The 13,774-nt window shown below is 43.9% G+C and overlaps 1 protein-coding gene across 1 annotated transcript in view; it reads left to right on the top strand.

Annotated features, from left to right (window-relative positions):
* The first annotated feature begins 3,111 nt into the window (after nucleotides 1-3,111).
* SLC3A1 (solute carrier family 3 member 1) overlaps nucleotides 3,112-13,774 on the top strand; it is a 36,429-nt gene continuing 25,766 nt past the window's right edge. Inside the window, exons 1-3 of the mRNA XM_029937282.1 lie at nucleotides 3,112-3,529; nucleotides 8,191-8,370; nucleotides 8,617-8,771. Of these exons, the coding sequence (XP_029793142.1) occupies nucleotides 3,112-3,529; nucleotides 8,191-8,370; nucleotides 8,617-8,771 (753 nt within the window). The remainder of the gene's footprint in view (nucleotides 3,530-8,190; nucleotides 8,371-8,616; nucleotides 8,772-13,774) is intronic.

Here is a 13,774-nt window from a genome sequence, read left to right on the forward strand (position 1 = left end):
CTTTTATTGTTTAAAAAAATCTTCCCACCAAAGACTAGATAATCATTCAGTTGTTTCTAAAAGACTCTAGTTTGCATGTCTGGAAGCTTAAAGTATTGTTGCTCCCTTAAATAAAATGGAGAGCAGTTGAGGGGCACCTGGCTGGCTCAGTCAGTAGAGTGTGCAACGTTTGGTCTTGGGGTCCTGAGTTTAAGCCCCATATTGGGTATAGACAAGTTGAACTGCAGCATTTCTGTCATGAAGGCATAGTTCTGTGATGTAGAGTTTTCTCCGCATTTATATGATTGCATATCTAGAATTTAAGGATTTATAACTAAAAGCTATTTTTTATCATTTAAAATTATTTTGAAATATGGGTATTTTTGCACATTGTTTTTTCCCCCAATAGTAACAGAATTTCAGGTATTAGGTCTTTTTTGGCCAAACTATGGACAGAGCCCAAAGGTCCATTGACTGATGACTGGATAAAGAGGATGTGGTACACACACACACACACACACACACACACACACACACACACACTGGAATACTACTCAGCCATCAGAAAGAATGAAATCTTGCATTTGCAATGGTGTAGATGGAGCTAGAGTGTATTATGCTCAATGAAGTAAGAGAAAGACAAATACCATATGATTTCACTCATGTGGAATTTAAGAAGCAAAAGAGATGAATATATGAGAATGGGGGAAAAAAAGAGGGACACCTCGGTGGTTCAGTTGGTTAAGCATCTGACTCTTGATTTTGGCTCAGGTCGTGATCTCATGTTTCATGAGACTGAGCCTCACACTGGGCTCTGTGCTCTCTCTCGCTCTCACTCTCTCTCTCTCTCTTTTAATTTTTATGTCTTTATTTTGAGAGATAGAGACAGAGAACAAGCTGGGGAGGGGCAGAGAGAGAGGGAGACAAAGAATCTGAAGCAGGCTCCAGGCTCTGAGCTGTCAGCACAGAGCCCGATGCGGGGCCCGAATCTATGGACCATGAGATCATGACCTGAACCCAAGTCAGACGCTTAACTGACTAAGCCACCCAGGTGCCCCTCTGTCTCTTTCTCAAAAATAAATAAATAAACTTAAAAAAAAAGAGAGAGAGGAAAATAAACCGTAAGAGAGTCTTTTTTCCCCCTAACATTTATTTGTTTTTGGAGACACAGAGACAGAGCACCAGTGGGGGAGGGGCAGAGAAAGGAGGAGACAAAGCATGTGAAGCAGGCTCTAGGCTCCTAGCTGTCAGCACAGAGCCTGATGCAGGGCTCCAACCCAAAACTGGGAGATCACAACCTGAGGCTAAGTTGGATGCTTAACTGACTGAACCCCCCAGGCACCCCGAAGATTCTTAATGATAGAGAATAAACTGAGGGTTGATGGAAGGACATGGGTGGGGGATGGGCTAGATCCATGATGGGTACTAAGGAGGGCACTTGTTATGATGAGCCCTGGGTGTTGTATATAAGGGATGAATCACTAAATTCTACTCCTGAAACCTACTGTCTTTTAACTAGAATTTAAATAAAAATCTGAAAAGAAAAAAAATTAAATCCTCTTGTGAAAATTACTATTATGTGTTTGAGAGATAAAGTGATTTCAAGACATAATGCTAAAAAAATACAAAATATGCATAATTGATGAGAGATGCCGTGTATTGGATGCATTCAATGAATGAGGTATTGAGATTTACTCTTTTAATAAAATAACCTGGACAAAATCGAATCGTTTATTCCTCTGTGCCATAACCTGCTTCCAAGCCATTCTATAAAAAACGCAGGAACGTTTCATTTCACATAGCTTTATTTAAAGAAGTAAAAATTCTTGTTATCTGGCCAAATGAGTCAGAGCACTGTTTACATTCCATCGATTAAATGGTAACTATGAATCATCACATTCTTGGAGAATCTTCTAGGAAAGCACACCTAACTTAATGCAGTTTGCTCGGGATTGCAAATGTTGTATTTTGCACTTGTCAATGATTAAATAACTCTTAAGTGCATGTATTGAGTGCATTTATATTTACCTCTAGTGAAGCCCTTGAACTTGCTAGACCTGGAATCCTTTCTCCCCATCTTCTCTTCCCCCACCTTCAGGGGTACTTCCAAGAATGGAAGCTAAATAATAGAAAAGAAGACTGGAGGCACCAGGCTCCGACTGAGTGAACAACAAGTTTATTTATAGGTTGGCCTGGACTGAGATAAAATAAAATCAGCAAAGTGTTGTTGTTCCCTGTCTCCAGACACTCTTCCTCTTGGATTTAAAAGAGACCTTTAAAACAAACATAGAGAAAAGCCCGTTTCCCCTTGCAAAGTTCAGTATCTGTTTCTTTTTCTCAGACCTAGCTAAAAACGAACATTTTAAAGCAATTTTTTTGTATTGTGATAAAATATACATAAAATTTATCGCTTTATTTAAGTCTACAACTCAGTGGCATTCAGTGCATTTACACTGTTGTGCAACCATCTCCACCATCCATCTCCAGAACTTTTTCGTCCTCCCAAATGGAAGTTCTGTGCTCAATAAACAAACAGCCAGCCCCCGTTACTCCCCTCTTCCCAAGCCCTGGTAAGCACCCCTCCACTCTCTCGTCTCGCATAAGTGGAATCACACCCCATCTGTTCTTCTGTGGCTTATTACACTTAGCATGACGTCTTCAAGGTCCATGCATGCTGTAGTATGCAACCGGGTTTCCTTTTTATGGATGATTAATATTCCATTGTTTGCATATATCACATTTTGTCCGTTCATCCTTCCATGGACACTTGGCTTATTTCCACCTTTTGACTATTGTGAATAACGCTGCCGTGAACACCAGTGTGCTCAGTCAAGTAACATCTCGAATTGCAGTGGAACCCTGCCGCTCCCGCCCTTTCCCTCCTCCCATGCCCCTGGTCCCGTCCAGGTCTAAATCCCTCAGTGTTGGGACTGTAGCCACAACAGCCTCAAGGACTGATGTAAAGAGATTTTTTTTAAAACCCCTTTTACCTTTACCCTTTCTTCTTTGGCTGGACTTTGTCCAGCCAGGTTTATGTATAAACCACGCTCATTAACAGGACCAAGCATTTCAGCAAGCCACCTTTCCACCGTTATTGCAGGAAGGCCCTCCGGAGGGAGAAGGCTGTGGGACATGGCTGAGAATAAAGGCCAGACAGACTCCATCCGAATGGGTATGCAGGGATGCCGGACAAACAACGGGTTTGTCCAGAATGAAGACATCCTGGAGAAGGACCCGGATCCAGGCAGCGGGCTGGACGGCGCCGTGGCCCCCCTTGACCCTGCGGAGCCCGACCTAAAGGATGTCAGGCCCTACGCCGGCATGCCCAAGGAGGTGCTGTTCCACTTCTCAGGCCAGGCCCGCTACCGGGTGCCCCGGGAGGTGCTTTTCTGGCTCACCGTGGCTTCCGTGTTCGTGCTCATCGGGGCCACCATAGCCATCATCGCCATCTCCCCAAAGTGTCTCGACTGGTGGCAGGAGGGCCCCATGTACCAGATCTACCCGAGATCTTTCAAGGACAGTGACATGGATGGGAACGGAGACCTGAAAGGTGGGTGCCGGAGCGGGATTAGGGGCGGGGCCGGGATGAAGTTGGTTTATGGCTCATTCCTCAAAACCGAATTGTGCCTGGATTGTTGCCGGCTTGTGCGCTAAGCACATTCCGCCGTGACTGGTCACCCCGAGCTTCTCCTTATCAGATTCAAGAAGCCATTCAGCACGAGCGTGATAAAGGGCTGCTGGCTGCAGGCCTTTGAGCGCCCACTGAGTCGTTTCATTTATTGCCCACTAAGTACATATGCTCAGTCCATTGATTCTAACTTCTTATGTAATTTCCTCCTCCACTGCTTCCTGCTTCTGTGCACTTTCTAGCTGGTTCTCTTAGGGCGACAGTTTAGAATTGCTTTCCCAGGGCACGCAGGGGCTGGTTTGGTGATGTAGCTGGGAGTTTCTTATTAGTGAATCAAGCATAGATTATCTTTTCAGAAAATAATTAACGTTTAAAAGGTATAGGCTGCGTCGTTAAGGTTTAAATCCTGAGAAATGAAGGAAAGGAAAAAAGGGATTAGTAGAGTGCTGGGCAGGACCTGAATTGAGGATTATTTAAAATAATATCCCTATTAGTAAAAATAAAATGAAACACAAAGTAAAACATTATTATTATGTTTTTATTAAACAACTTTTATGTTTATTTATTTTTGAGAGAGAGAGAAGGAGTGTGTGTAAGGTGGGGAGGGGCAGAGAGAGAAGGAGACACAGAACAGGAAGCAGGCTCCAGGCTCTGAGCTAGCTGTCAGCACAGAGCCCGATGTGGGGCTCGAACCCACAAACTGTGAGATCATGACCTGAGCTGAAGTCGGGAGTCAGATGCTTAGCCAACTGAGCCACCCACATGCCCCCACCCCCAAATTATTATTTTAATAATTACGCCAATAATTTCTGAGTGAGTCATGCAGGGAGCATCCTTATACTTTATTGCTCAAACCGGGACAGTTTTAAAAGTAAAATTTTTGCCAGATAGTAAGTGTAAACTGGAGCTGTCTTGGACGACTTGGTTGATATGGTCACCCTAGTTCAGGGTAATGATAAGAAACAAAGTAATTTTTGATAATACTTAGTTTGAAAAAAATAAAATAAAATGATCTAGTCGAGTGTTGGAATTGGGATGAGCTTAATCTAACTTTAAATTTATTAAATAAAATTTTTTAATTTTTATTAAATAAATTTTTATTATATTTATTTAAATAAATAATGTTTATTTATTTATTTTGAGCAAGTGAGAGAGAGAGAGAGAGACACGGAGGGAGGGGAGGGGGGGGGAGAGCACACACAGCAGGGGAGGGCCGGAGAGAGGGAGAATCTCACGCAGGCTCCACCCTCAGCACAGCGCCAGGCCGCAGGGTTGATCTTACAATTGGAAGACCATGACCTGAGCCTCAATCAAGACCATTGCTTAACTGACTGAGCCACCCAGGCGCCCCAGAGCTTAATCTAACTTTAAAATGTTACAAATAGCATCTTGAAATCTCTAACTTATCTTAATAATTAATAAAAGGCTATGTGATAGAGCACCTGGGTGGCTCAGCCCATGAAGCAACCGACTCTTGGTTTCGGTTCAGGCCACGATCTCACAGTTTCATGGGTTCAAGTTCCACGTGGGCCTCTACACTGGCAGCATGGAGCCTGCTTGGGATTCTGTGTCTCCCCGTCTCTCTCTCTCTCTCTCTCTCTGCCCCTCTCCCACTTGCCCTATCTCTTTCTCTCTCAAAAATAAATAAATAAACTTTAAAAACATTAAAAAGTTACTTTAAAACATAAAAGGCTTTTCTTTTTCATGTTTGGTGTCTTTTTTTGTATCTGCCTGTGTTTTCACTAATTAAAATAATGGGGCGCCTGGGTGGCTCAGTTGGTTAAGCTTCTCACTCTTGATTTCAGCTGAGGTCATGAGCCCAGAGCTGTAGATATGAGCCCTGTGTTGGGCTCCATGCTGACTGGGTAGAGCCTGCTTGGGACTCTCTCTCCCCCCATCTGCTCCTCCTGCTCTCTCAAAATAAATAAACTTAAAAGAAGTAAATGGGGGCACCTGGATGGCTCAGTCAGTTAAGTGTCCGACTTTGGCTCAGGTCATGATCTCACAGTCTATGGGTTCGAGCCCCACATTGGGCTCTGTGCTGACAGCTCAGAGCCTGGAGCCTGCTTTGGATTCTGTGTTTCTCTCTCTCTTCCTCCAAGACTTGTGCTCTGTCTCTCTCTGTGTCTCGACAATAAATAAATGTTAAAAAAAATTTTTTTTAAGTCTTCAAAAAATAATCGAAATATCTGTCCTTCAAGGTGCAGTTAAAGCTCTCTCTGCATTAATTGTGTTTTTTTCTTTAGAGAGAGAGTGAGAGAGCAAGCAGGGAAGAGGGGGAGAGGAAGAGAGAATTCTCTCTCTTCTGCTCAGCATGCAGTCCAACTCAGGGCTCAATCCCAAAACCCTGGGATTATGACATGAGCTGAAATCAAGAGTCAGATGCTCAACCTATTGAGCCACCCAGGGACCCCTATGTTAATCCTATTTGGACCTCCTAGTCAGAGCATGTGCTTTCCTCTCCAGAGCTCATGGGGCTTTGGACTGTTCACAGCACCCTCTGATCCCTGCCTTGTCACCTGTCCTGGTGGCTTCCCTTCCAACACCCCTCATCCCCGGCAGTGTGGCCTTTATGTAGTAAATGCTTAGCAAAAGTGATGTCTTGACAGAACAGAGCTAAAATCCCTAAAACCAAAGATAAACTCCTCACTTCCTGGCTCTCCCTTTGTAATTTCCTAGATATACCCCAAATTCCTGTTCACAGGGCAGTGTGTCATCAGCTCCTACATTTGTCATTTCTAGTAGCTTTGCCTTGAAGGATTAGCTATTTCCTTTAATCAATAGGTAGTTGTCCTTGAGGTTGAGGGGATTTGCTTGTTATCATCTGAAGAGGGTTTCAGTTTGTTTTTGGTGATTGCCTTCTGTCCCCCTGGGATCCCTTGTTTACTTTCTCTCTGTCTGGCCCCTTTGTTTTTATCATCCTCTTCCTTTCCTTAATTTAAGGTATCTGGTATGTTCTGATTTAAAGCAAAATCCTTTTGTTGGTGGTGAAAAAATAGTCTGTGAGGTTTCACAGATACCCGTATAGGGGAACTGAGGTACAAAGGGGACAAAAATAAGCAGCCTATTCTAGGGGAAGAGCCCCAGTGCCAAGAGTCAGGAGACTTTCTGCTTTGGTCTCAGTGACCTCCAGCCTGCTGTGGGACCTAGGACGGGCTTTGATTGTAGGAAGTCACACAGAGGTCCCGCCGGAAGTTACTGGAGATTGAAGTTACTACACTCAAGTCTCCGATCTGCAATTAGAGGACTCTGAACTGGAACCACACACACAAAAATACACACTATCTGCTAATTATCCCACAAGGTTCCAAGTACAAGCAGTTTCATTTCTGTGTCTCAGCCAAATCTAGAATTCTCTTCTGTATAAATTATTGGCTTCAGCATTGTTTAAAGGATATAGAATGAGAACCATGTAGATAATTGTGAATTCTCTAGCGGCCCCATTGAAACAAGTACAAAAGAAATAGATGAGAAATTTATTTTAATAATAATTTAATTTTAGGGGCACGTGGCTGGCTCAGTCAATAGAGCATGTGACTCTTGATCTTGGGGTTGTAAATTCAAGCCCCATGTTGGGTGTAGAGGTTACTTAAAAATAAAATCTTTAAAAAATTTTAGTTTTAATTTAGAATCCATTTTAATAAGTCATTTAAAGCATTTTGATTAAGGCAACATATCATCAACATAAAATATTATTGAGATGTTTTACATTATTACAGTCTTTAAAATTTTATTTCTCAAATTATTTTTAATTTTTAATGTTTATTATTATTAATTTTTTAGTGTTTTTATTTATTTTTGAGACAGAGGGAGACCAACCATGAGCAGAGAAAGGGCAGAGAGAGAGAGGGAGACACAGAATCTGAAGGAGACTCTAGGCTCTGAGCTGTCAGCACAGAGCCTGATGCGTGGCTTGAACCTACATATTGCAAGATCATGACCTGAGCTGTAGTTGGACATGGTACTGATTGAGCCACCCAGCTGCCCCTACATCATTACGTTCTTAAGAATCCAATGTGTGCTTTGCATTTACAGCACATCTCAATAGACTGGTCACATTGCAAGTACTCAATGGCCACATGTACAAATGGCTGTCATACTGGACAGTGTAGCTTAGATCATGTGTTACTCTTCTTTGTCCCTTGGCACTTAGTCCAGCACCTGGCCTAGATTAATGCTCAAAAACCATGTGTAGGATAAATTAACAATATTGTAGCATTGATTTTGAATATATTATATTTAAATATAATTATATATTTATATATTATAAATGTATATTCAAAATCAATGCTACAGTATTGTTAACAAAATTATATTTAAATATATTTAAAATCATAATCTAAAAATATAGACTTTTTAAATGTTATGTATTTATATTAAAAGTCAAAGGCTGTTGCTAAAAGACCGTTTGATGCTACTTGAAGAACTAGACTTTTCTATTTGAATTTCACTCAAATTCAACAGAATTCCAAGTATTTCTGTTTCAATATAAGTATTTCAATTTTAGGGATATTAGCTTTATTTTTTATCCTTCGATCAAAAAGCCAAACTTTATTTTTCATGGCCTTAATGTTTTTCTTCAGGTATCCAAGAGAAATTGGACTATATCACAACTTTAAGTGTAAAAACTATTTGGATTACTTCATTTTATAAGTCACCCCTTAAAGATTTCCGACATGGTGTTGAAGATTTCCGAGACATTGATCCTATTTTTGGAACAATGAAAGATTTTGAGAATCTGGTCGCGGCCATACATGATAAAGGTAAACTGAGTGGCAGGTGGGTGTGGGTGTGGCGGGAGGCGGGGGGGGGGGGGGGGGGGGGGGGGGGGGGGGGGGGGGGGGGGGGGGGGGGGGGGGGGGGGGGGGGGGGGGGGGGGGGGGGGGGGGGGGGAGGAAGGTTTGAGAAAAGCATTCTCCAGTTGCTTACTTAAAGCATTTTTTCCTTAACTGACCTGTATTTTTCTAATATCATCTCTTCCTAACATTTGCAATATTTTCACTCATTAGGTTTAAAATTAATAATTGATTTCATACCAAACCACACCAGTGATAAACATGCTTGGTTTCAACTAAGTCGGACTCGGACAGGGAAGTACACTGATTATTACATCTGGCATGACTGTACCCATGAAAATGGCATCACCACACCACCCAACAACTGGGTAAGTACCAACTTGTCTGATTTACAAAGGGAAGATGGGCAGATCTTCGGTGATTAAACTGGCTATCTATAAAGTCCTTTTAAAGAAAAAAGTGAATGGATATAGTTTTGGGGAAGGGGGAAAATTCCCAAATAAATAGAAATAAACTACCCAAGGAGCACCTGGGTGGCTCAGTCAGTTAAGCTTCCAACTTTGGCTCAGCTCATGATCTCACAGTTTGTGAGTTTGAGCCCTGCGTCGGGCTCTGTGCTGACAGCTCTGAGCCTGTCTTCAGGTTCTGGGTCTCCCTCTCTTTCCATCCCTTTTCTGTTTGCATGTTCTCTCTCTCTCTCCCTCTCTCTCTCAAAAAGAAATAAAACATAAAACAAATTTAAGAAATAACCTACCCATTGGCTTTGGACTTTTTATTTCATTGTAGAATTGATGTGTTTTAGCAAATTAAAGCCTATACTTTCTATTATTAGCCTCTTCCTCCCTTACTTCCCGTGCTGTCAGACTTAACTCCAGTTCCGGTAGGTCAGTAACTGTCTTGCTATCCTCGACTCCTATGTCTTTCTGACTGTGTGATGCCCCTGGCCAATGAAACCCAGCCCTAAATGAGTCCGACCATCCACTTTCTCTTTGCCTGAACTTTGGTGTATGTGCCTTCAGAGACATCACACATCCGTTGTCCTCACCTGAGCCGAGCCATCCAGTCTCGGAAACTTTACTGTCCAGGCCCTCTCTTCCTCAGACATCCCACCTGCCATCTCTGCATCTCATCATGCCCAGCAGCAAACTCTACTTCAAAGGGAGAGCAGAAGTCATCACACATGCCTGCTCCTATACCCGTCCTCTTCCTACGCACGTTTTTTATGGCAGAGGCCAGGTCTGTCTTGTCTGGTTACCAGACTTACAAACAAAAATCTAGCAAGTGCAGTGAAATGTGAATTTGCATAGTTTCTTACTATAAAATATCTTTTGAGACATAGTTACATAAAAATTATGCATTGTGTACCTGAAATTCAGATTTAATGGTATGTCGTGTTTAAAAATTTTTTTAACATTTATTCATTTTTGAGAGAGAGAGAGAGAGACAGAGACAGAGACAGAGACAGAGAGTGAGTAGGGGAGGAAACAGAGAAGGAGACGCAGAATCAGAAGCAGGCTCCAGGCTCTGAGCTGTCAGCCCAGAGCTGGACACGGGACTTGAACCCACAAACCATGAGATCATGAGCTGAGCTGAAGTTGGACCCCAAACTGACTGAGCCCCCCACATGCCCCAATATGTCTTGTGTTTTATCTGGCAACTCTACCCCTGTCCCAGGCTGGTGCCCCACCTGCTCTGGTTTATGTCCGTCCTGCTTTCTGCCGAGTCGTTTACCCTGGATCCTCTGGGTTGCCACTCTCCAGTCCCTCCTCCTCTCTTCCTGAGCTTCTCCATAAACACTCAAAGAGGCTGGCTCGTGGGTGTCAACTTTTAGATGAACCACGAGCACTCAAAATCCACACATATCAATGCTGACTGGGTGATATTCTCCCCACCAACCTCTTATACCCCAGGTTTCGTGAATAGTACTAGTACGCAGCCTGGTGAACAGGTTGTCAGCAATCCTGGCAGTTTAAACTCCTTAATTTTCCTTTTTCCCCAATCCAACACACTTGTTAAAAATTTTTTTAACATTTAATTATTTTTGAGAGACAGAGTGAGAGCGTGAGCGGGGGTGGGAGGGTAGAGAGAGAAGACGACACAGAACCTGAAGCAGGCTCCACGTTCTGAGCAAGCGTTCAGCACAGAGACTGACATGGGGCTCGAACCCATTACCAATGAGATCATGACCTGAGCTGAAGTTGGATACTTAACCAACTGAGCCACCCAGGCGCCCCAGCCACAATCTGGTTAAAATGATTATAATATTAACAAGCATTTACTAAATGCTTACTATGTGCCAGATTCTGTGATAAGTGTGTTCTATTCATTCCTTCATGTAATTTGCCCTGCAAACCTATGAGTTTTAATTCCTGTGTCATAGATGGGCAACGTTAAGCACCTTGCCCTCAGTCACAGAGCCAGTAAATGACAGGGCTAATGATGGCACAGTCCTAAGATACAGTCTGCTTTTAAACTTGCTGCCCGTACTTCCAACCAGATCATCTCTTGCCTGCAGGACTGTAACGGCCTCCAGTTTCTACAGCCTTCCATCTGTTCTCCACTGGAGCCACCATTGTAGGTTTTTTTAGTATAATCATTGATACAGGGGCACCTGGGTGGCTCAGTTGGGTAAGTGTCTGATTCTTGACTTTGGCTCAGGTCACGGTCACACATTTTGTGAGTGTGAGTTCCGTGTCGTGCTCCATGCTGGCAGCACAGAACCTGCTTGGGATTCTCTCTCTCTCCCTCTTTGCCCCTCCTCCGTAGGTACTCTTTCTCTGTCTCTCCAAATGAATAAATAAATAAACGTAAAAATAGTTGATACATACCGAAATATATGCAATGTGTGATAGACGCATGCACATCTTGTGGTACAACCACACAATGGGATTCCTCAGCCATAGAAGGAGCAGACTCTTGGCAACAGGCAGCACCATGGATGAATTTCAAGAGGACGATGCAGAGTGAAAGAAGCCAGGCAGAAGAGTACATATTACCCCACTTACATGAAATTCTAGAAAAATGGAAACTCATCTGTAGAAACAGGAAGCTGGCTAGTTGTTTAGGGATGGGAAGGAGACGGGGAGGAGCGGGAAATGGGGTCAGGGAGTCCCACAGGATGGATATAGTCACTATTTTGATCATGGTGAGAGGTTCACAAACATATACATAGATCAAAACTGATCTAATCGGACACTTTAAATATGTGCAAGTTTATTGTGTTCATTTGTACCTGAATAAAACTGTTAGAAAATATAGGAAATATGATTCTAAGCTACGGGAAGTAATAATATAGTGAACATCAATGAGCCCATCCCTGGATTAAGAACTCGAACACTACCAACACCACTGAAACTGCCTGCAGGTTCCTTCCTGTCCCTCCCCACGCCCCCTCTTGGGGGTGACCACTACCTCAGATTTGGGGGTTTTCCAAGTCCTTGCTTTGTGTTTTTCCTACGCTGCATATGCTACACATTTTCAAAAGATTTCTTATTTAGTTTCTCCTGTTTTGGACTCTATGACAAATGTCCTGTTGCATGTAAATCTCCTGTAGCTTTTTCACTGTTTTTAATATCCATCTATGTAGATTCCGCTCGCTGTGACTTATACATTTTCTTTTTTTTTTTTTTAATGTTTAGTTTTGAGAGAGTGAGCAGGGGAGGGGCAAAGAGAGAGAGGGAGACAGAGAATCAGAAGCAGGCTCTGTGCTCAGTGCAAAACGCCTGATGCAAGGCTTGAACTCACGAACTGAGCACCACAGTATTGAGCCAAAAATCGATTGAGCCAACGAGATGCCCTATACATTTTCATTATTATGAATATTCCACTGTAAATATTCCATGATTTACTTATCCACTCTTCCCCTGATGGGCACTTGGGCTGTCTCCAGGGGTTGGTTTATTTATTTATTTATTTATTTATTTATTTATTTATTTATTTATTTTTACCATTACTAATGATGCCATGGTAACATTCTCATCAGTCTCTCCTGCGGTGCATGTTCAAGAGCGGCTGAAAGGTGGCAACTACCACTTAGCTCCACCCACTCGTTGCCATGGCAACGTGGACCCCGGTTGACCGGGTCTTCCAATTAAAAAGATTGGTGCCAAATCCTCAATTTGTAAATGTGACCCCGATGTTTTCTTTAGCCCAAGACAGAGCCCCGAGGAACTGTCCCATTGAAGGAACCAAGCTGACCTAATAGCAGCAGCGAGAGGTGTAGGCAAGTCGGCCAGGAGTCTGGAGTCACAGATGTGAGCATTCCTAGAAAGAGGAAATCAGTGCCAGTATCAGATGCTTGAAGTTGCTAGATTTCTTTTATTCCTGAGGGCTAGACGGGTTTTGATTTTTATTATTTTATTATTTTTAGAAGAGTTTTTAAGTGAATGATTCTACTAATTTTCTGAGGATACAGTTAAATATCCATTCTATGTGGATTCAAACTCCAAGACCAATGGAATGTACCTCTCCCCATCATTTGCATTTCTTCACAGACAGGCGTTCAGAGCCTGGATAGAAGGTTCAAGAAAATATGTTAGAAATGTCTGCTCTTAGGTTCTTTCTGAGACTTGACAGCTCCACTCCCACCGCCCCGCCCCCCTTCCCCCAGGCCCACGCCTCACTGCCACCCACCTGCACCCTCACCCCCAAACCACAGAGTGCACCGGCTGCTGTGGGGCCCCGAGGCCCAAGTGGGGAGCAGTTTCTTCTGGTCTCGGTTTCCAGGGACCCGTCACCCATGCACATACCAGCCCTTCCAGACAAAGCTGACTCCTCACCTCGCTGCATCCTGCCCCTGCTGTGTCCCCACACTAAGTGGTGGGGACATTGCTGACTAGGTTCTTGGTTTGGGGGCCCCTTCTGCTTCCCCACTCTTCCCTCTGGCTTCCCACTAAGGGGACTGGGAAGGCCCCGCTGGCCTTAAAAAGGGCCCAAGCCCCATCTCTGCACCACGCCATAGCACTGGCCACAGCAGGGGCCAGTGGGGAGGGGCGCTCAGCTCCACAATGCCCGCAGCCAACCTGGGTCTCACCAGGTGCGGCTCACACCCACTTCTCTCCCTTCCCACCTTGCCTAGTCCTTGCTCAAGGTTGGACAGTACCAGGGGCACAGGAGGGAAGGCAGGGGGATCTGAGCCCCCTACTCTCTCTAAGTGGGCTCCAGCCCACCTCACCCCTACCCGGGAATCTATTGCAGTGAGGGAATGCTGTCCACCCTTTATGCAGGAGGCCCAGGTTCCCTGTGGCGGCCACCTCAGGCGGGCTGGAGCCACTGCCCCTCCCCATCCGCTTCCACTCTCGGGCCTCAGTTTCCCCTTTCCTCACATGGGGCACTAGTAACAAGAAACTAGCCTTGCCCACTCCCACCCTCC

Source organism: Suricata suricatta, chromosome 4 (assembly GCF_006229205.1).
Source record: "Suricata suricatta isolate VVHF042 chromosome 4, meerkat_22Aug2017_6uvM2_HiC, whole genome shotgun sequence".
In the NCBI taxonomy this organism is placed as follows: Eukaryota; Metazoa; Chordata; class Mammalia; order Carnivora; family Herpestidae; genus Suricata; species Suricata suricatta.